The sequence below is a fragment of the Chrysemys picta genome, chromosome 15, assembly GCF_011386835.1.
Source record: "Chrysemys picta bellii isolate R12L10 chromosome 15, ASM1138683v2, whole genome shotgun sequence".
Lineage (NCBI taxonomy): Eukaryota > Metazoa > Chordata > Testudines > Emydidae > Chrysemys > Chrysemys picta.
Genome location: NC_088805.1, coordinates 4,279,440 through 4,302,347, shown reverse-complemented (window position 1 = coordinate 4,302,347; position 22,908 = coordinate 4,279,440). Strand labels below are relative to the sequence as shown.

Here is a 22,908-nt window from a genome sequence, read left to right as displayed (position 1 = left end):
AAAGAGGTGCTGGGGATCAAGCTACGAACTGCCAGGACCAGAGGTGCCGGGCTCTGAACTGCCAGGCCCAGCGGTGCCAGAGGCTCTGAACTGCCAGGCCCAGCGGTGCCAGAGGCGCTGAACTGCCAGGCCCAGAGGTGCCCGAGGCGCTGAACTGCCAGGCCCAGAGGTGCCGGGCTCTGAACTGCCAGGCCCAGAGGTGCCCGAGGCGCTGAACTGCCAGGCCCAGAGGTGCCCGAGGCTCTGAACTGCCAGGCCCAGAGGTGCCCGAGGCGCTGAACTGCCAGGCCCAGAGGTGCCCGAGGCTCTGAACTGCCAGGCCCAGAGGTGCCCGAGGCACTGAACTGCCAGGCCCAGAGGTGCCGGGGCTCTGAACTGCCAGGCCCAGAGGTGCCCGAGGCACTGAACTGCCAGGCCCAGAGGTGCCGGGGCTCTGAACTGCCAGGCCCAGAGGTGCCAGAGGCTCTGAACTGCCAGGCCCAGAGGTGCCGGGCTCTGAACTGCCAGGCCCAGAGGTGCCCGAGGCTCTGAACTGCCAGGCCCAGCGGTGCCCGAGGCGCTGAACTGCCAGGCCCAGAGGTGCCGGGCTCTGAACTGCCAGGCCCAGAGGTGCCAGAGGCGCTGAACTGCCAGGCCCAGAGGTGCCGGGCTCTGAACTGCTAGGCCCAGCGGTGCCAGAGGCTCTGAACTGCCAGGCCCAGAGGTGCCAGGCTCTGAACTGCCAGGCCCAGCGGTGCCAGAGGCTCTGAACTGCCAGGCCCAGAGGTGCCGGGCTCTGAACTGCCAGGCCCAGCGGTGCCCGAGGCGCTGAACTGCCAGGTCCAGCGGTGCCAGAGGCTCTGAACTGCCAGGCCCAGCGGTGCCGGGGGTCAGCCCCGACAAGCCCCGGCACAAATTAAGCACTGGGCAAGTGACCAGTAAGAAGGGCATTATGGCTTCCCATGTTCAATACTCTTGGGGATTCTGGGTAAATGTGCTGAATTACAGGTAAAAAGATGCTCGGCTTCGTTCCCAGAGGTGCCTGGTATCGGGAAGACAAGCTGAGCTCTTGCCAGATCATAAACCATCACCGCTGTCCCGTCATACAGCAAGTGACCTTTATTTCCGTTAAGAGAACAATAAAAATACAAGAAAGGACCTAGGCAAAGTCTCCATGAAAGAGCACGGTGTGCGTCTCCCCGACTCAGCCGAACGGCTGCCTGGTTCTGAGACTGTACAGTCCCGGGAGATTCAAGGTGCAAGCACAGCTGTATTCACCCCCGTCACCGCTAATAAAGTGACGCTAATGAGGATTGACTGTAGCTCGCAATCTGTTGCCGATACCCAAGCTGCAATAGGCCCCAGCTCCTCCTCCCTGCGGGGGGGGGGGGGGGGGGGGGCGGATCGGCTGGGTTCATGGGAATAAATGACGTGTTTGACACTAAATCCCAGCTGTGTCCAAGGGGACGTTCCAGGATAAACTCTCCCTGCAAACACCTTCCCCAGCACACTCGGAAACATGTCCCTGTGGGGCAGTGTCAGACTAACCCCCTCCCACCTCCATTCCTGCCCAGCCAATAGAAACCCAGCGAGACCCGTGTTTCACTCAAGGGGGATTTGCCCCATTGGGTGTGTGGCTCCCCACCAGCCGTCCTTCAAACATGCCCCAAAACGGCACATATCTCAGCAAGCAGCAGGAAGGGCAAATACCCCCAGGCCGGAGAAACCACGTCACAGATTGACACCCCCAGGAACCAGTCGCCTGAGGCTGGCAAGGGAAATACTCGGAGATCACAGTGCCCATCACGCAGAGCCAGTGAGAGCAATTCCGCCCCCTTCCCGGGTCCCCTGCACCGGAGGTGGGGGAAGGAGAAGGGAGGCACCAGGGCACGTGCTGGGAGTGAAGCAGAAGGCAGGGGGCAGCTACGGCTGCCAGTCTCCCGCATGCCCCATCCCTTTGGGGCAGAGTGTCAAGGAGCAAACGCGAGCCGTGTTCCCTTCCCGAACCATCCCCATCCCCCGACTCTGAACCCCTCGACGTCCCCTCCACACCTGGCCCTGCTGGGGCAGCGCTAGTGCCACCCAGGTCTTGCTCCTCTCACCCAGTGCCGGACAGGGAGCGGGTGCCAAGCCCCAGGCAGGCAGCCGAGGCAAGAACCAGAGTCACCGTCAGGGGATCTACCCTTGGCCGGAGACAGAGCCAGGTGCTCAGAACAGGGGATCGTTATTATAGGCCCGGCTCCCTCTGTGCCAGGGAGCGCTCTCCATCACACTCAGGACGGGGTGCTGCCTGTTGTCACTGGGGCAGGAGGGATGCAGGGGTCTGGCTCTCACTGCAGCCAAGCCCAGAGAGAGCAGGGAGGGGGAACGGAGCTGGGGGAGCACGCAGCACGAGCCGATTGGTCACGTCCCACCAGGGCTGGTCCTCAACCGGCCCCCAGGGGCCATTTTCTGAAAGGAGGAAGTTGCAGAGCAGGGAGAGACCCCCCCAGTAATGCCCACCCTGCCCCAGGGAGGGCTCCTGACGGGGTGGGGGGCTGAGAGGCAGCTGTCAGAGGAGCGTGCAGTAGGATTCCTGCTCTGCAGGCTGTGCTGGCCCCATGGCCGGGGCAGCGTGGCCGCCAGGTGCAAACATCCGGTTCTCAGTGATGGGGTATTCTTCATCCGCAGTCCGAGAATGCAGCACGAAATCACTTTCAGCTGCAATCTGTGTCTGCTGCAGCTGAAATAGGGAAAAACCGACTTGGCGGGTTACTGCTTTCCAGACAAATCGCCCTTAGCCGGGGGCTCTGGGAGAGCCAGGTCCCCGCGGCCGCCACCACCACGGGCCCGTGGGATACGGGCACAATTAAGGATTTGCACAATTGTTTTCTCAAGGACGAATGAATCTTGACATTTCAGGTGCCTCCTGACCACACCCCAAGGCTCTGCCCAAGCCCGAGCCCCCAGCCCTACCAGTCCAGGTCGCATCAAGCACTCACTACTGTGTGAGCTGGCAAAGGAGGGAGATGGGGGCACAAGTGAACCCAGGTGACCATGGTGCACGGTGCAGTTGAATAGATGGGAAGACCTGGGGGCGTCTGAAGTGAGGGGCCCCTGGCCTCCCCCAGCCAAGGGGGTTGTCTGGGAGAAGTCAAGGGAAGGAGCCCGGTGCAGTTTCTGTGCACACTGCTTTGTGTGACTCAGTAGGACAGAGCAAAGTCCCCATGACAGAGACCGACAGCCCCAGAGTCGGACAGACGGGCAGGTCAGCGACGGCTGGCGCAGGGAGGAGAGACCCCCGAGGGCCACAGAGGCATCAAATGCAATTGCTGCCTCTCTTGCAGGGAGGGGGCATTGCAGCGGAGGGGAGGTGGAACAGGGCCCTGGGCTATCCTAGCCCCTCCAGTGCACGGGAGGGGACACCCAATGGGCTGGGCTGTTCCACCCTTAGACACAATAGGAGCCACTGCAGGGCATCCTGCCCTTACCGGCACATTCCAGGGCTGAACCGCGGCTCCATTGCGCTTCCGGCAGCATTGCTGGGCACAGCAGAGCTCGGCCTCCCCTGCAACCAGGTCCCAGCGGCTCCCCTGCCCCACGATCCCCGTCGGATCCGCCGGGTCCAGGATGATGGGCCTGAAATTCAGGGAGACACGAAGAGTCACGGTGCAGACTCCAGCCGGGCAGAGGCAGAGTCCAGCTGGGCATAACCCTGCTGCCTGACCCCTCCGGCTCTGTCCTGCTAAGCTCCCGTCTGGTCCTTCCTAGGCCACGGTGCGGCTAGTTAGTGGCTGCTGCCACCTGGCCAGACGGCCCAGAAGTTCTTCGCTTGCTTTAGCTGCTCTCTGCTCGCTGTCAGCCCTTGCCTAGCCCTGAGCTCTAAAGCCTGGTCTCTCTCAGACCCCGGCTGTCTCTTGGATCCCACCCGCTGTTCCCTCCTCCACCAGCTCCACTCCCCAGCCTCTCCCACACACTGGGTGTTAATCATTATTGCCACTGCCAGTATTCACCCAGCACCGGGGTGTCTTGGCCGCTCAGAGCATCAAAGCCCTGCCCCACTTCATGCTGGGGCTTCTCTCGTTCTCCTTGCCCCCAGGATGCTGTGTCTGGGTCATCTGCAGTGACAGCTTCACACACACAGGGAGCTCCCTGCTCCCCGCTGTGCAGGGGGGGATCACGGGCAGGGCCCCATCGCCACGGCGACAGGGCGCCGGGATGCACACACAAGGGTGGGGGGGTGTTTGCAGACACCTGGATTTGCGGAGCTGAGACTTCAGGTACGATCCCAGGGTTTCATTCGCAAAGCCGTAGTTGATGGTCCAAAAGACACAGAGCTTGGCGTGCTGCCGGATCAGCTCCAGCACCGTCCGGAAGCCCTCGGCCATGTTGAAGGCTGGATCCCTGCCCCCTCTCTCCCAGGCGTAGACAGACAGGAGCTCCAGCGCGTACTGGGGGGGCAGGGACTCTTTCCCCCTCAGCTTCTTTTTGTGGGGAAGGACGTACTGGGACGGACAAAAGGAAGAGAGGTGAGACCGACAGGCAACAAACCCTCATTCACGCCTAATCCGTGCCCCGAAATCCACTCCGAAAGGGTGGGAAGGGCTGGGAGACAGGGCAGCCAGGGCTGGGGCAGTGGGAACTCCCAGCGGCAGGGCCCTCTCTGGGGTACCTTGGTGCCTGCTGGGCCTCCAGCTGGCTATTCCCAGCATGACTCTGTCCCCCGAGAGCTGCAGGGGGGTGTGGGGAGCCCGTGCAGCTGCTGTACCTGTTTGTACCAGCGTTTCACCAGGCGGATCAGACTCTTCAGTTTGGTGGGGAGAGCCATGACGAAATTCCTCTGCAGCTCGGTGAAGCAGGGGGAGAACTCGCTCCCTTCGGGATCGCTCTCCATCAGCCTGATGTACACCTGGGGGTCGGGTTTATAGCCTCTGTACAGCTGGCCTAGCAGAGAAGGAACACAGGCGTGTAGGCCAAGGGTAGCTAAACACTGTACATACCCGAGTGCTGCGGGTGGCATGACCACTCCCCACCCCGCTCCCTGTGCCCACTACTCCGAGTGGGGCCTGGCGTTACAATCACAGACCCAGTGCCCATTGGCTCCTGACCTTTCCCTGCTATTTTCTCTTCCCCTTCCCATAGGAACTACTTTGTGTGGCAGAAGGACACACTTCGGCCTGCTCACTCCCACCTCAGATTGTTTTTTCCAAGGTTTTTTGAAAGGAAGGGGAAAGTGAAGGGGCCAGACTCCATCCTGGGCAGGGGCCGGTCCTCACAGTGGGCTCCTGCCAGGTGCACCCTTGGCCTGCCCGCTCAGCCGGGCTGGGGCGTGGCCCAGCACACTGCCCGTGGCTGGCACAGCCTCGCCGGCCCAGAGAATTCATGCAGCTTGTGAGGATTGTTTCTGGAGGCCCCTCAGGCCTGTTGGCAGATCAGAGCAGCTCTGAGGGGCGGGGGGCGAGATGGGCAGGGGGACCGGAGGGCACTGTCACCAGAAAGGAGCAGGATTTGAAGCGGGACCGAGGGGAGCTGGGCTGGGAGTGCTAGTCCTTAGCTGGGTCCAGCTTGTAATCCGGGTCCTCCCCCGGCCATGCATTGCCCCTCACACTTGGCCCCTCCTTCCCACGGAGCTGAGCCAGTGCTTGAAGCTTTGAGTAGCCTGTTGTACCAGGCTCCACTCTCTGAAAGTCCTGGGCGTCATTCAGATAAGGCCCTTCCCTGAGCGCCAGGGGGTGTCCTCCAAATGCTGCCTGCTTGCTCCTGAATAGGTAAATTTAAACAGTGACTAACAACCCCCCCGCTCTCCGCCGCTATTGGCTGGTGCCTCTGTTCTGAATCACAGCTGGGCAGGACAAGCGAGAGGAAGAGAAGCGGTTTAGGGGAGGTACAGGAAACGCAGTCCCTGGATGGTGCTTTCTTTTGATGAGGGCTAGTGCACAAGGAGGAGATCAGGTGTGCATATGGTGTGCATGTGTGATGGCCTCCTTCTTGACCTGGGATCGAACTGGGATCCTGCAGAACTACAAGCATGGTACAATGTGAGCTAAAGCTAAAACGTACGGTAACAGACTCCTCTGCTCTGTGGAGTGGATAGAGAGGGGAAGCCATAACCCACACTGACCAGTGGGTGAGGCACATCCACACGCTTAAACATCCACGTGAATTTACACCTGCAAAGCTACGCACGTGGGATACATTTGCAAATCATAGTGGGGGAGTTTGGCCATGGATTCCCCTTAAAATCTCCTGGTGTCACGTGCTTACAACCCAGCACACCCCAGAGAACATGGAGCCATCGCTATCTCGAAAGTAGCAACAGCTCTGGCAACGCACCATGGGAATCCAGAGAGACTAGACGGTCATTGAGAAACACGGCTCCTGCCTTGGGAATCCAAAACAGTGCATCTTACCTAGAGCGTCGAAAGCCGGCAGCACGTCAAAATCAATATGTTCATCCATGGTATTCGATTTTAGGGTAAAAGTGAGCACACGGGGGTTCTCCCACTTTGTTTTCTTAATGCTCAGCTCTAGGTCTTTTCCCAGGGACTCTCTGCATTCCTCCAGCCTTGTCTGGATTTCAGCAATGATTTTTTTCCGTTCTGCTTTCAGGGCCTGGAAATTCGTAATCGAGCTGACAAACACGACGAGGTCCACATCGGAGACGTCTTTCAGGGCCGTGCCCTTCCCCGACGAGCCGGCCTGGAGACAGAGACAGAGAGGTCCCACTGAGTCCTTCCGCAGAGCGCTCAGCTGTGGCCCACCCGCATGGAGGAGCGGCTTCCTGTGTCACCCTGGAGACACCCCCTGTGGGACATCCCACGCTCACTGATGAGTACAGGGTGGGATCAGGGCCGAGCGGATGTGGTTTTGGCCCGTGGCTGTGGCAAAGTGAGTCCTGGCCTTGGGACTGAGCATCGGAGGAGCAGGGAAAAGGGGCTTCCCCAAGAGTTAGGGCTGATTCTGGTCCCAGTCACAGGGGTTTTACACCGTGGATCTCAGCCGCATCCCTCCCGCAGAGTCAGGCCCTTGGTCAATTCTTCATTTGACGTCAGCAGGCGACTCACGTGAGTAACTGCTCCCCAGTGGAGGCAGAGTGGTCTGGGAGGGGAAATCTGATAAAGGACGGGGCCTGGTGATCTAGCATGGGTGGGGCCGGAGGCCCAATGTTGGTACCAGTTGTTATTTAAGAGCCCAGGCAAGGGCTTCTGGGGAGGGGCGGAGGGGTCCCCAGTGGGGTAAGAACCATTTGAGCCCGGAAGGGAGCTGGCAAAAATGAGTTATTTTTGTTTGGACCCCTACATATCTCTGGGAGGTTTGTCCGACCTCACTTGTTAAAAGCCTGGAGGAGACCATGTGCAAGCACCGCAGGGGGGTGGCAGGGGCAGCAGTGCGCCCAGCTGGGAGGGGGACTCAGGGGTGAGCTAAACAGCCCCCCACCCCCAGCTTTATAACGGGTCACTAGTGTTGTTAACTTTCCTTACACTAGCGGGTCGCACGCTGCGTTGCTCACATGGCCTGAGCTGTGTGTTTCCAACTTCAGTGCACGCAGCTCGGCAAACTTTCCAAAACAATGTGACAGATTCTCTGGATGTGACGTATTGCCGGGCTGGGGGCTGGCCAGAGTGATGGCTAGGGGGCCCGGACGGGGCCTGTGGGATCAAAAGAAAACAGCCTGGGGGGGCTGGAGTGGGGGCAAGGGCCCATCCGAGGCTAACCATCACCCTAAAAGTGACTACGTCTCTGCTCCCCTCCCCCAGGCCCCTGCGAGGTCACTGCCTAGCCCATAGCCAGAGTGACTAAACAGTGATTTTAGTGCAAATCTGGGTTTTTCAGTTTTCGCCACGGCCATTCTCCACCCTTGACCCTGGCATCATCCCTGCCTGATGCAGCGCAGCCTCAAACGCCAGACCCCGAGCCCCGTGTCCCAGGGGGCCATTGCTCGGGGGGGTCTCCCTCAGGGAAGGGCAATTCTGCAGGTATTTTGCCTGCCCTCTGGCTCTCCCCAGACACAGCCCTGCACAAATACTGACAGTGACCATCTGTCCCCCCATTTCCCCACACTGGAGTCCTGCACCTGGGAACCAGCCCCACCTCCCCTCTCGCTCGCCCCTTCTTCAGACACAGGCAGAGGGGTCCCCGGCGCTGCGCCCTGATTCACAACAGCATCACCCTAGCTGTTGTACACTCACCATTGAGTAGACTCACCTCTGGACTGTTCCCCCTCCCCTTCCCACTCCCCCCAATGCCTGGAGAGGCAGGGTCGGGCTGCTGTGTGCACCCCATCTCCATCGCTCACCTTAACCACCTTCAGCACCCGCATTGCAGAGCCGGAGTTTCTGAAGCAGTTTTGGGTCAGAAATAGGAAGATGATGTGAATGGCTGTGCTGATCTGGTTCTTGAAAACTCTGTTGGGCTGCAGGTCATTGCTGATGAATGTATCGAGTTCCTCAGCTGCTGTCTGGTAGAGCCCCATGACTGGTGGTGGTGAGGAGACAACAGGGGCTGCCTAGGCCGGGACTAGCCTGTGTGTGCCCCTGGCAGAGCGGGACTGTCTCTTGCCCCTTCTGGACTGCAACAGGCACAGGGTGGGGAGGGGAAGAGCAGCTGCAGAGGGTTGGTTGCTGCACAGAGGCCTCGCCTCCTTTCATTTCCTCAGCTCTCTGATCAGTTTCGTTTCTCCCAGGGCCACGCTGCTCCCTGCCTGCCTCAGGAATGCTTTGGAGTCCACCGCCCTGCGCCCCACTTCCTGGCTGTTAGCTGGAATCTCTCTCTGCCTTCCAGAGCTGCCCGTGTGCCGAGCTCAGCTGGCCTGTTCGATGCTAGGCACGCGTGGCCCTGGCAGGGTGAACGCGCAGCTCTACCGTTACTGTGTCTCAGTGATTTCAGATCCCATGTTTTCACTCTGCAAGTTCCAGATGGTTCCAGGCCAGCTGGATTCTGACAGTCCTGCCCTGTTTTTCCACCTCCTGCATCATCAGCAGTAATCCAGGGTCCGCAGGCCAAACTCTGTCCTCCCCTCCTCCTGCATTCCCCTCCCAGGGCTTGCGCAGGACTCACTCACGGGCCCTGGAACGGGAATTTACCCAATCTGTCTGTTGCTGGTGCATCAGGAGTAGAGCAGAGGTGGGCAAACTACAGCCCGCGGGCCACATCCGGCTCCATAGCTCCCGGCCGGCCCCTCCCTTGCAGCCTCAGCTCGCCATGCTGGCAGCGCAGCGGCGGGGCTGGCTCTGGCTGGGCGGCCCAGCTCAGGGGTGAACACAGGGCAGGGCTTTTAACGGCCCGGTCGGCAGTGCTGACCGGAGCCACCAGGGTCTCTTTTCAACTGGGTGTTCCGGTCGAAAACCGGACACCTGGCAACCCTAGTGTGGCTCCGGGTTCAGGAAGCCCTACTGGGCACACTGGCAGTCAGCCCTCACAGACGCAGGGCAGTCTTGGGGCCCTCTGGTCCAGATGGCTTCTGCTGGGACCAGCCCTAGGGCTACGTCCCCTCTGGCTGCCAGAGGCTGCCAGCTCTCCCTCACAAACACTGTCCCTGCCCCACTCGGTGCCCGTCAGGGTGATCCCAGCACGGGCAGGCTCTCCAGGGCCTCCAGCTGGTCACCCAGCTTGTCCACTGAGCTCCTGGCTTGGCCCCCACAGGCTGCCTGCGTCTCTCCAGCACAGACTGAACGGGCTGGCTGCATTCAGTACCATAGTCTCTGTGCTGCTGTCTGCAGGACCTACTCCCCCCAAGCCCGCAGACTGGCAGGGGGAATAAATTCTCCATACAGCCACCCTCCCCCCCCGCCCACTCCTTCCTAATAGCGTCCCCCAGGAAAACAGATACATTCTCCCCCCAAGTACCTCTCATCTTTCCTGCTCTGCTGTGGAAACCCAGCAGGACCCATGTTAAATGGGCATCCCTGTTACATTCATTTTGATGGAATAAATGTGCCCAGAGCCTCAAAGGTGTTAACACGAGCAGGGCCGGCTCCAGGCACCAGCCTAGGAAGCAGGTGCTTGGGGCGGCCAATACAAAGGGGCAGCACTCCGTCCGCTATTGGGGCAGCACGTCTGGGAATTCGGTGTCAGGTCCATCATTCCCTCTCTTCCTCTTTGAGCTGCCGCCGAATTGCCGCTGAACAGGAAGAGAGGGAGTGAAGGAAGAGTGGAGCGGCGCGATTGAGCTGCCGCTGAAGTACCGCTTTTTTTTTCCCCCGCCGTTTGGGGCGGCAGAAAACCTGGAGCCGGCCCTGAACACGAGCCTGTCACTGTACAATATCAAACGGTCAGTGTGGTTCGGGGCTCTCGGCCTGCTCAGCCCCATGGCAAACAAACCAGTACATGTTTTGTTAACACCTTTTATTAAGAATACCAGAAAAGAAGGAAAAACGTTAAAGCATCTGACATGTAAAGTATTAAGTTCAGTTTGATTTTAACAAGGTCCCTGCTTCCCTTTCCATTAGCTGTAGAAAGTCTGTAGCTAGGAGACCCCGGTCTGATGTATCTAGGATGATATCTAAGATGGTAACAACTGTCAGTTTGGGGAGGGGGGGAAGAAAGTGAGTTGAGCTGGTTGGGAGATGTTGCGGTTAAAGTGCCAGCCTGCTTCCTTTAAGACAAACACACACAAGGGGCGAGAACAGCACAGCACAGAGACAAATAGCAGCCTCTGTCTCTGGTGCTGACTCATTTGCATCCTCACTGCTGGAGAAACCCACCGAGCACATGGTCCAATCAGCCGCTCCTGGCAAACCTGTACCAGCATCCGACGATTTAGGGCATTGCTTTTAGCTCCTCTTTGGACAAAGGCTCCCAGCAGTGATGCAAAATGTGCAGTCCTGGGCGGCTAAGCCAGACTCTTGTTAAACAGAAGGCAAACGGCGAGGGGTAGGAAAGAGAAAGTCTTTTCTTTTCAGCCCCCCCCAAATGGAGTGGTGGGTGAAACAGCCCAGCCCCTCATTATTTAGGCCTGATTTCTGATGCACCCATTTTGGCTGATTGATTTTTGGCCTCACACTTCTCTTGTTTACCAGGCAAGATCTTAACTCCGGCCTTGAGTTGAGTCATGTCAGGGGGCTGTTTGGTTTAGACTAATTCAGTCTGGCTCCCTTTGCTCCCAGAACACCAGCACTGATGACAACAGGTCGTGACATGTTATGAACTTTCACTCACTTCTCACCATTCAGCGCACTCCGAGGGTACAGTAGTAGACCCAAACATTATGACATCACTCAAACAGGGATATGCCCCACTGGGGACATGGTCCCCCCCCCCCCAAGTCATCCCTCAAACACACACACGCACCCCAAGCAATTAACATGGTAAACAATTAACATGGCAAATAACTCAGCAATCAGCAGAGAGGGGAAGTACCCCTGGACAGAGAGAAAATGCATCATAGACTCTGATGCCACCAGGGACCGGAGGGGAGGAAAAATCTCCCAAGTGCCCTCTGAATGCCAAGGGAAATGCCTGGAGATCACAGCCACCTCCCCACCAGCTGCACAGAGCCAGTCAGTGGAATTGCCCCCGCCCTTAGGTGGAAGTCGGAGGACGAAGGCTGGGCAGCCGGGGAGATGGCGCAGGGAGACAGAGGGAGAAGGGCAGGGCTGTTCTCTGAAAGGAGGCAATTGGCCTTGAGATGCTCCCATTTGACTCCCAGTCTGGGTGCAAAGTTAATAGAGAAGCAGCCAGTGAATCTTGTTTTCCTGACATTCTTCTTCCCCCTCCCCCCATAACGTCCCCGGGCTCTTGGACCTGTTTATCTGTTTCCCCAGCCCCGGTGAAGCAGCGCTTGCACCTGGGGCCCCAGTCCCCCCTGCCCTGGCATCATGCCAGCGTGGAGCGAGTCCGAACGCTGCCGCTCTGAGTCAGTAGCATTTCCCGCCCTCCCTGCCGCGGTGTCAGTGACAACGCAGGGAGCGAAGCGCTCCGGGGCCTTGTCTACACACATCGCACCAGGGTGAGACCGTCGACATAGTGCAACTGGAAAAGCTATTCCGGTGGAGTGCACTCACAGCGGGCACCTTACGGGGGCTCGCACACCACATTGCTAAAGCATGGTGCATTATGGGTAGGCATCCCAGCATCTTCCACACCCCAGCTGGCTCCCTGCCTTATGGGGAGTTTTGCTGTGTATTGACACCCCCTGGCATTGTAGGGAGTCTGGGATTTAATGCCAGGATTCCCTCACCTATCCCATAATTCACCTCGCTGCCAACCCAGAGAGAGGCCGCACTGTTGTCCATTGCTAGGGGAGGACGCGCCATCCTGTCGTTGTCGGAAGGGCCTGGCAGGCAGGTGGGCTCGGCAGAGGGAGAGTCGCATGAGGCTCACGGGGAGCATCCGGGTGAATGCAGACAGATACGGGAATAGACCAGGCCAGGGCTGGAGCTGCACAGGAGACCTGTCCTTGGGGGGGTGGGATGAGGACGTAATGCTCATGGGGGCGGGGTACTCGGTGGAATGGTCCCAGGCCTGGCTCACTCTCAAGAGCTGCCCACAGCTGGGGAGGTCTCTCCTCTGACTGCCCAGGAGCGCAGGATGGTGTTGGGATAGGGAGGCTCCAGTGTTCCCATCCACTCACGGGCAGGGGGACCATGCCACATGGGGACTACGGGAACTGGCCACATCCTCCTGGAGATGAGACCAGGCCAGCCCAGCTCCCATGGCTCAAGGTAGCATGACAAGTAGGAATGGACGAGCCCCCAGAATTCCCCCCCTTCCTGTCCACATTCCTTCTGCCCCCCAGCCGGAGCCGTCCCCGGAGGGAGGGCTGGAGAGGTGTCTCAGAGGACGGTGCAGAAGGACGGCTGCTGGACCGCCATGGCTTCGTTACTGGTGGAGGCTGGCCCAGGCGGAGGGGCTGAGACTGGATGTTCTTGCGCTCCGGTGTGGATCTCAAAGCCCCTGCTCCCTTTGGGGGTTTGCTCAGGCTGGAACAGGAGCACACAGATATTGGGGATCAGTAAAGAGCCAGCGACTGCCCCCCATTGCGCCAGGTCTCAGGGGCCAGCAGGGGCCCCTAGGGCTGCAGCATGGAGACCCTGGGGATAACGGAGGGCAGATGGCAGCCCGGCCAGCCAGGGAGAAGAGCTGATTTTCGAGGGGAGCAGCCATCTCAGGGTGCTGGCACCTCCTGGCCAGACCCTGCTGGGATCAAGGTGTCCAGACTTGGCAGTTCTGGGCCCAGATTTGGCAGGGCCCTGGGTCCTAAAAGGTCACTGCTCCTCCCTCCCCCGTGTTAGGTCTCTGGGGATGGAGGAGCTGCTGGGGGTGGGGGGCGGCAGGGACGGGGAAGGGAGAGGGCCTGGCTGACCTCAGGAGAGAGGCTGTATCTGCAGCAGCCTCCCTGCAGGGTGCCCAGAGCCCTGGGTCTGGGTGTGGGGCAGAGCGGAAAGGCTCACACCCAACCTCCCCTGGCGAGATGGCGCTGTCACCCTGACGGGTGCTCCCCAGCCCGACGACCGCCTGTCTGCAGGGAACGCGGTCAGGGAGTGACTGCCTGGCCAAGCCAATGCCACTGAGCGGACAGGGCCTCGGGAGGGCACCAGCTGGGCAGAGACGGGGAAGCACAGGGCCAGGGTGAATGGATCTCCCCACTCTGCAGGGGTGGGGGCATCCCCAGGCTGGGCCTGTGCTGCACAGGGGTGCAGAGGGGGCCTGGTCTGTGAGCTCCTTGGACACAATCAGAGACATCATGGTGATGCCGTGCTCACCGACACGTCCCAGGGTTGCACAGGAACGCCGTAGAGGTCCATGCAGCATTGCTGGTGACAGCAGCACTCAGCCTCCTGTGCCACCAGGTCCCAGCGGCTCCCCTCCCCCACGATCCCCGTCGGATCCGCCGGGTCCAGGATGATGGGCCTGAAATGGAGCGAGACACGAAGAGTGGCGGTGCTGACCGGCTGGGCTGCAGGGGGCTGGGCACGCGCTGCCCCCTGGCCCACAGGCTCCGTCCTGCTAGGCGCTGTTGGCTGTCGGTCACACGTCTCTCAGCAGGGAGGGGCTGGGCCTCCGCTCGCCCCAGGTTCTCCCCACCCGTCCCATTCCGGGGTCCCGAGTGCAAGCCCTCTGCACCGCCCTCTCCCCTCCCACAGGGGCTATCGGGGCCTCACCCCCCTGCTCCTCCAGCCCAGCGGCGTTCGCCCGCCTCATTCCCAGCGGCCGCGCTGCCCATTCTGCAGGGATGGGATTTCACCCACCCCCCCGCTGCAGCCAACCTCACTGCCACCCTCCCATCACTTCAGCCCCACCCAGCAGCTCTGATTGGCTGCCTTCCCCACTGCCCCGCCTCCTGGGGGGGCATCCGACACATTTCTCACAGGAGGGGACGGGGGAGCCCAGCACCTCAGGGAGGCTCCATCCCCTCCTCCCCCTCCTGTGAGCAATGGGGACAGGACAGTTTCTCTGCTCCCAGTGGGGACAAGACTGTTTTCTCTGGGCAGGGGTAGAGGGGGGTGAAAAGCCCCTAAAGCCCCCCACAGCCTGGAAGGGGGCAGGGGATCCCACTGCAGCTCCCCACCTGGCCTGGGAGAGGCTGGTGAAGAGCTCCAGGAGGAGCAGAGGGGAGGCAGGCAAGGGCAGAACGCATGTGGGGGTGGGGGGACAGGATTGATTTGGAGGTTGGGGGCTCAATTGCTGGGCAGGAGATGGGCAGATGTGGGGTGAGAGCTGCAGCAGGGGCCAGACTCACCTGACCCAATCCACCTGGGACCCTGTAGTGAGGCGGTGTGGGTCCCCGCTGCCCCAGAGAGAGACGAGCCCCTCCAGACACCACAGTGGGCGGAGCCAGGGAGCTCTGAGCCCGCCCCCCAGAGGTCAGGCGTGGCGCAGGAAGTATAAAGGCCCGACCCCAGAGCTCACTGCGAGGGCAGGCGCTGGGGAGACCAGACGCCTCTGGCCTAGCTCCCGCTTGGGAACCCCCAGTAACCTGGGGTGGACCCAAGGGCTGGCTGGGCCTACCCTGCACCAGCGATCCCGAGGAACCCCTGGTGCTGGACCCCCATGAGGACACTGCCCCGACCCAGATACCTCTAGAGGGGGAGTCAGGAAGTAGCCCGGGGGCAGCCGACCCAAGTCTGGCTGCAGCACACCCAGAGCCCCTGTCCGTGTCTTGCAGCCGGGATCCCCACTGACGCAGCAGCGGGTCTTCTGCCGTGCTAGGGCCTGGGCTGGGACGCAGTGGAGTGGGAGGGCCTGCGTCCCCCCTGCCACCCACCTCGCGGGTGCCCCTCTCCCCCTCTCAGGCCTTCGGAGCCAGGGCCTGGGCCCACTGTGTCTATCCTGTTCTTGCTCAGCCCCTGCCTGAACGCCCGACTCACCCTTGCCCTGCCCTGCCTAGGGCCTGGGCTGACGACTCGCTGTGTCGTTGCTGCCCTCACGAAGGCTGCGGAGAAAGACTAGACCCTGCTAGAGCTCTTCCCGAACGTAGTGAGGCGGTGGGGGTCCCCGCCGCCCCAGAGAGAGGCAAGGCCCAGCTAACCTCTCTACAGACCCACACGGGGAGGGAGGGCGGGCGGGCCGAGGGCGACACTCAGAAGACAGATCGAAAATCACAGTCGCATCTTTTTTAAAAAAAAAAAAATCATGGTTTTTTTGGGGATCTGACTCAGGAGTTTTGAGATTGGCCGTGCTGGGATCGGAGGAGCCCCAGGTAAAAGCCAGGCTGAATTGCTGGGGGGGGGGGGGGGGGCAGCTGCAGGGATGGGGGTTGGGGGGGTTACAGCATGAATTGCCTGGAAGGTTTTGCTCTGGGGAGGAGCTGCGAGCTCCCCGCACCATGGGCAGCACCGGCTACAAATCTGTGTCATTTGGTCACGAGTGGGTGTGGTCGCGAGAGCTCCTGTCGTGGGTGGCTCCCTGAGCACGGATGGGGCTGCCAGCGCAGCCTGTGGGGGTTTCAAAATCAGGAAACAAACACACCCCCATCTCCTGATTTGGGGGCCAGTCCCCTGATCTTTGACCTTCTGGGCTCAGCCGTGCTGCAGTCGCCCCTCCCCCTGTAGCCTGAGCCAGGCAGCCTTTCTTGGCAGGGTGGGGAGCCGAGATGCAGGTGCCCCTGGAACAGTCCCAGTGTCAGCTCCTCCCTGTGCCTGGGACCGCACGGCTCGCCTGCAGCACATACCCCGAGCTGGAGCCAGCAGCCTAGACGTGGGAGCACGCTAGTCACGTCCACGCACCGTGCTGGGGGTTTCATGGTCCCACCGGCCGCTCCCAGCGCAGACCTGGACAGGACCACCCTGGGGGCCCGGAGCAGGAGTGGGGCGGGTGGGGGCACAGAGATGGGTGGGAATAGCCATGGGGCAGGATGTGGAGGGAAACCATCGGCCTGGGAGGGAAGCTGACCTGGCTTTCTGGAGCTGGTGGTGCAGGAACCCTCCCAGGACCTCATCTGCAAAGTTGTAGTTGATGGTCCAATAGACACAGAGCTGCTTGTACTGCCGGATCAGCTCCAGCACCGTCCGGAAGCCCTCGGCCATGTCGAAAGCTCGATCCCTGCTGCCCTGCTCCCATGCGTAGACAGACAGGAGCTCCAGCGCGTACTGGGGGGGCAGGGATTCCCCCTTTCCCAGGTACTCTTTGTATGGACGGATGTGCTGGCATTGACAAGAGGAACAGAGATGAGCCTTGATTCAGTGCCCAGTTCGTGCCCCTAAATCCACACAGCAAACGGCACCGGGGCTGGGGCAGGGGGAGCTCCCCGCAGCTGGGCCCTGTCAGTGCCAGCCGGGGCTCAGGCACAGTGAGCTTCCTCACCACAGTGCCCTGTCAGTGCCAGCTCCGTCCGGGCACCATTCACCCGTCTCAGACTCAGAAGGAAAAGCATTTAGAGAAGGGGCTTTGCTGTGCCAGTTAGGGCAAGTGGAGGGTGCTGGGAGAGGAAAGCGTGACCCCCCCACCCCCCTCCGCCCCAGGGGCTCTGGGAAGCCTGGCCTGGCTGCTGTACCTGCTTGTACCAGTATTTCACCAGGCGGATCAGGCTTTTCACTTTGGTGCGGCGATCCACCACGAAATCCCGCTGCAGCTCGGTGAAGCAGGTGGAGAACTCGCCCCCCCGGGAGCAGCTTTGGATCAGCTCCTCGTACACCTGGGAGGAAGGCTTGGCACCCGAGGCTGGCAGAGAACATAAACACACAGGTGCATGCCAGGCTGGGCTCCATCTCTGTTTAACCTCAGCGTGGCACCTGCAGTGCAAAGCTGGACCCTGGTAATGCAGGGGGACCACTCCTGGGGCTATTTAGCAGAAGGACCAGGGTGAGGGGGCAGAGGCCTGGTCTGCCACTATCTCTCATGCCACCCGGTGCAGCACGAGTGCCCGTCCAACCCCTGCAGGAGTTCGCGTGACACCTGAGCTGTTGGGAATAGGCACAGCGCCTGGGGGAGGGCATCTGCATTCATTTCAGGGTGGGGGGGTGTGCAGGGGGGCAAGCAGGGGCACGCCCCCCCCCCAATCAGCGGGGGTATAGAACTCTTCCGGGGCAGGGAGAGCGAGCTCCACCGGCCCTGGGGCCACCGGGGTGTGTGTGCCAGCTCTACCAGCCACAGTGGGGAGAAGCCGGCTCCGCCAGCCCAAGGAGCTGCAGGGGTGGGGGGTGGAGAGCCAGCTCCTCTGGCCGTGGGAGGCACAGAAAGTGCCCCTCCAAAAGCGGCCAAATTTTTATTCCCCTGCACACCCGTTTCCAGGCGTTGTACATTGCAGGGAGCGGGGTAGCACAGATCTAGGGATCTGTGGAGCGACTGTGACACTCGTGACCCAGCAAACGCGGCTCTCCAGGGCTCAGGACCCAGACTCTCCCCCCAAGGACAATCCCTGCCTTTGGAGACGCTCAGAGAGCAGGCAGCTAGCGGAGTAGGGGCAGCAGGACGTACACAGGGCGTTGTAGGCTGGCAGCACGTCAAACTCGATGGATTCATTGAGCGTCTTGGAACTCATCATGAAGCTCAGCACACGGGGGTTCGGCCACCGGGACTGCTCAATGAACACCTCGAAGTGCCTCTGCTGCTGGCACTTCTCCAGCATCCTCTCGATCTCCTTGATGATCCCGGCCCGGTTCGTCTCCTGGTCGTCGTACCCTTTGAAGCAGCTGAGGAACACCACGAGGTCGGCATCGGAACTGCTTTTCAGGGACGTGCCTTTGCCCAAGGAGCCACCCTGCCGGGAGAGGGGAGTTAGTCCCACGTCACCTGCTGGGCCTGCCTCCCCTGCCCCTCCTGCAGCGTCCACTGCGCAGCTCGTCTGAGCCCCGCAGAACGCAGCCCCAGACCTGCACCCGGGGACTCCTGCATCCAGCCCATCACGTCTGGCTGAGCTACACCCAGTCTTGACTGAAAGACTTCAAGTGACGGAGAAGCCACCATGTCCTAGGCTAAGCTGTCCCTTTGGTTAATGACACCTCCTCCCCCCCCCCCCGTTAAAAAAATGGTATCTTCTTTCTAGTCCAAATTTATCCAGCTGCAGCTTCCAGACACTGGATCTGGTTCTGCCTTTTTCTGCTAGATTCAAGAGCCATCTGCTATAAGAAATCTCTTCCCAGGGAGGAACGTGTAGCCCATGATCATGTCTCCGCCTACCCATCTCTTAGAACGGGGCCCACTCAAAACCCCCCTGGAGGAGGAGGAGCACTCCCCCAGAGTGGGAGAGCCTGTTTCAGATCCCCACGCTGCTTAATTCAGGGCAGGGCCTTGCACCTAGGGATCCCCCTGGGAGCCCAAATCACTGGCTCTAGGGTATTCTGCGGTGAGACTCTCAGTCCCTCCTGGGAATGCAGGTACCTACAGGGTTAGGCAGTAACTCAGCAGCAGTTTTGAGGATCTAAATTTGGTATTTAGGTGCCTAACGCAGCAGCTAGATGCCTAAATCCCGTTGTGGATCTAGCCATGATTTGTTTCACAAGATCCATTGGCCATAAAATCATGTTGACTGGCATTATATATTCTGCCATTCCTTAATTCCTTACTGATTGTGCTCCATACCAATCTTTCCCTGATTTTGTCTGGGACTGATGTCAGGCATCATGACTGACAGCTTTACTGTCCTTATCTAGTATTGGACCTATGTCATATGCTAGGATTTGATTTGTTTCTGAAATATTTAAAGAATTCCTTCTCATTGTCCTTAACCCTATTGGCCATAGAGTTTTCACTGGTACCTTTAGCTTCCCTTATCAATTGTCTGCAATTCCTAACTACAAGTTTGTACTGATTGCTATTTTATATATATAATATATATAATTGCTCCTTTTACCTTCCCTCTCAACTATGATGGTTTTTTAACCAAAGAAGGCTTTGAACATAATTGCAGATCCCTTGGGCATGTAATAAAGCATCCTTAAACAGCTCCTAATTATCATTCATATTTTTATGTTTACGTTTTTCCTCCTATTCAATTTTGCTCAGTACTGTTTTCAGCTCTAGGAAACTGGCCCTCTTAAAGCACCAAGTCTATATACTGGTTGGGACTATCTTTTGTTTGCACAGAGCAAATTAAATTTGATCATGATCACTTGCACCTAGTGTCACAAAGTGTGGGGGGACACAAGGCCCTGCACCTCCGACTTCCTGCGATTCACCATGACTCTCAGCCAGCCAGTAAAGCAGAAGGTTTATTTAGACGACAGGAATACAGTCCAAGGCAGGTCTTGCAGGCACAGAGAACAGGACCCCCTCAGTTAGGTCCATCTTGAGGTCTCAGGGCACCCTAGCCCCCTTGGGAGGTCAAAGCCCCGTCTACCTCCCAGCCATGTCACCAGCCAGCTTCTGAAACTCTCCCCTCAGCAACCCCTCCCACAGCCTTTGTTCAGTTTCCGGGGCAAAGGTGTCACCTGGCCTCCAACCCCTTCCTGGGTTCTCATGTTACATGCTCAGGTATTCTCAGTCGGTCAGTCTCCCATCCCCCAGTGCAGACTATCCTAGCCACTCTCCCCATCAGCATTCACAGACCACAATAAGAACAGTCCCAGTTCGTCACACCTAGGTAACCATCAGGTTTTAGTTCTGAAGAATAAAGATGAATTATCACTGAACGAAGTGTAATATAGAATCCCCCTGAGCTGACTGTGATGCTTTTTGCATTAGAAAGTTCTCAGCTATAATGATTAGCAACTCCAAGGATGTTTTTCCCATGGCAGCATGAGCCCTGCAGCATGTGCCCCTCCCCCCCCGGATCAAAACCCCCCATGATAAAGCAACTCTTTCTACACATTCTAGATAGCTGTTCAAGGAGCTGCTCACCCTGTGCCTTCATCTGATTTTGACTGTAGCAGAATGCACACTACCTGCCTTGGGATTGATCAGTTAGAACACAGATCCGGGTGCATCCCAGGTCCTGTTCCTCTGGACTGTCACTAGCAATAAAGCAGGTAATGGTTTCTATGATGCAGATGCCACCCTACCCCCTTCCCCATCTTCTCCCCAGAGATTCTGGCCACAGAACCCCCCTTCACTGCTCCTTGCTCCAGTCCCCAGCGAGGTCCCCACCAGCTCTCTCCCACCTGGGCAAGCCTCCCTCTCCCCCCACCCTGTGCTCTTGGCAGGGGAAGTGGCCCCCAGCTGGTAACCCAGGCATGTTGTGGGCTGCCCGGGGAAGGCCTGCCCTTCCCTTCAGCACGGCCATCCTGCTCTCAGCCGCTGGAGGGGCCGTCCTGGTGCTCAGCCTGGCCCGGACGCTGCCCGCTCCTTGCCATGTAACCACATAACATTCTGCTCCTTGCTGCACACGCCCTGGCAGCAAGCCCCAGCAGTCCCTCTGCAGGCACCCAGATCCTCAGCATCCCCGGTGGGGTCAGTGCCACTCAGCAGAGCACCCACGGGGGCTCCGGAGCGCCCTGCCCAGACGCACCCTGGCCCATTCTCCACCTTGACTTGAGCATGGTTCCCTGCCTCTGGGGCCCCAAAGGCCAGTCCCCGAGCCCCACATCCTGGCCTGGCCTCACTCTGGGGTGTCCTGAAGGAAAGGGCCGAGCCATCTGGTCACCTGGTGGCTCGGTGGCTTGTCCCTCTCCTGCGTCCCAGACGTGCACACACAATAGCAGGGATCCTTGGGCCTCGCCACTCGGGACATGTCACCCCTGCCTGGCACTGGCCTGCACCCTGTGCGAAGCAACCACCTGATGCACCCCCCCCCCCAGCCGTCGTGCCAGGAGCAGTTGGAACAGGCCCCACCACTCACCTTCACAACCTTCAGCACCTTGATGCGGGGCGGGGGCCGGTCGGCGAAGCAGTTTCTTTTCAGGAACTCACAGATCGTGTCGATGGCTTGGCCAGCCTGGCGCAGGAACGTGCTGTCGGGCTGCAGAGCGTCGAAAATGAACTTATCCAGCTTCCGAGCGGGCGTCTCGTAGAGATCCGGAGCCATGGGAGCCGGCCTAGCCCGGCCCTCGCCGCTTAGAGCCCCTTGCGGGAGCCTGGGCTGCAGCCAACGTCTACAGCAGGAGCAGTGGGGAGGGCAGTGTGAGCGTGGCCCCGGCTGCAGGCGTTTGCAGGGCCCCGTCGCTTCACGGCAGCTCCAGCTGGCTCTTTGCCCTGGCACGCCCTGCTTGTGATTCCTGGCTCCCCGGTCGGTTTCGTTTCCCGCTGCGGCTCAGTGCAGACTGGCCGCTGAGAGCTGCTCTCCGGAGGCAGATGACGCAAGGCAATGTGGACTTCAGCGTGCCTGGGGGAGAAGTCCCATCGCTTAGTGAACCTCTCCAAGCCAAGCCCTGTAAATGACCCTTTCCCCCAGCGCCTGGGCCCTGATCACACAGGGCACCGTCTGGATCGTCCTTGGAGGGCCTGATCCTGTCCTCACTCAGCTAAAACTCCAGCAGGTCCATCCCCATCCACGGGCGCCTGGGTTTGACAGCAGTGGAGCCAGGGTGCGACCCCCAGGGCCGGGGCAGGAGTCCGAGGCCTTTGCCGCCTCCGAGCGTTCGAAGAGCCTGGACTCGCGTCATCTCCAGGGGCTCGGTTCTGGGAGCTGCAGGCAGCTGCTGGCGTCCTGGGCAGTGGGCGCGGGAGGCGGTGGGGGGCAGGAGCAGCCCGAGGAGGAGCATGGCAGAGCCACGGTGGCTGGGGCCCCGCAGCATGTTCAGCTGGGCAAGAAAACACCCTCCTGTTCTGGCTGCTCAAAGCGACGTTCCCACCAAGCAGCCAGGGGGAGGTGTCACTGCCCTGGGGAAACAGCTGGGCCCAGGTGCTGACTCCATACCGCCGCCAGTCCCAGAGAGACCCCTGGCCCCACTGACTGTCACTGCACCCCAGCCCCAGAGAGACCCCTGGCTCCACTGTCACTGCACCCCAGCCCCAGAGAGACCCCTGGCCCCACTGTCACTGCACCCCAGCCCCAGAGAGACCCCTGGCCCCACTGTCACTGCACCCCAGCCCCAGAGAGACCCCTGGCCCCACTGACTGTCACTGCACCCCAGCCCCAGAGAGACCCCCTGCCCCACTGACTGTCACTGCACCCCAGCCCCAGAGAGACCCCTGGCCCTACTGACTGTCACTGCACCCCAGCCCCAGAGAGACCCCAGCCCCAGAGAGACCCCAGCCCCAGAGAGACCCCTGGCCCTACTGACTGTCACTGCACCCCAGCCCCAGAGAGACCCCCTGGCCCCACTGACTGTCACTGCACCCCAGCCCCAGAGAGACCCCCTGCCCCACTGACTGTCACTGCACCCCAGCCCCAGAGAGACCCCTGGCCCTACTGACTGTCACTGCACCTCAGCCCCAGAGAGACCCCTGGCCCCACTGTCACTGCACCCCACCCTGAGAGAGACCCCTGGCCCCACTGACTGTCACTGCACCCCAGCCCCAGAGAGACCCCTGGCCCTACTGACTGTCACTGCACCCCAGCCCCAGAGAGACCCCTGACCCCACTGACTGTCACTGCACCCCAGCCCCAGAGAGACCCCTGACCCCACTGACTGTCACTGCACCCCAGCCCCAGAGAGACCCCTGGCCCCACTGACTGTCACTGCACCCCAGCCC

The 22,908-nt window shown here is 60.1% G+C and overlaps 1 protein-coding gene across 1 annotated transcript; it reads right to left on the bottom strand.

Annotated features, from left to right (window-relative positions):
- Positions 1-1,083: 1,083 nt before the first annotated feature.
- Positions 1,084-21,448, bottom strand: LOC101945210 (2'-5'-oligoadenylate synthase 3-like). Its single transcript, XM_065568508.1, has 12 exons — positions 21,113-21,448; positions 17,728-18,097; positions 16,892-17,178; positions 16,291-16,541; positions 13,662-13,809; positions 12,741-12,878; positions 8,255-8,464; positions 6,369-6,657; positions 4,727-4,902; positions 4,213-4,463; positions 3,450-3,597; positions 1,084-2,701 (listed from the first exon to the last, which is right to left on the bottom strand). Exons 1-12 carry the CDS (start codon positions 21,296-21,298, stop codon positions 2,531-2,533), a joined length of 2,625 nt encoding a protein of 874 aa, XP_065424580.1. The 5' UTR covers positions 21,299-21,448; the 3' UTR covers positions 1,084-2,530.
- Between the last annotated feature and the right edge of the window lie 1,460 nt (positions 21,449-22,908).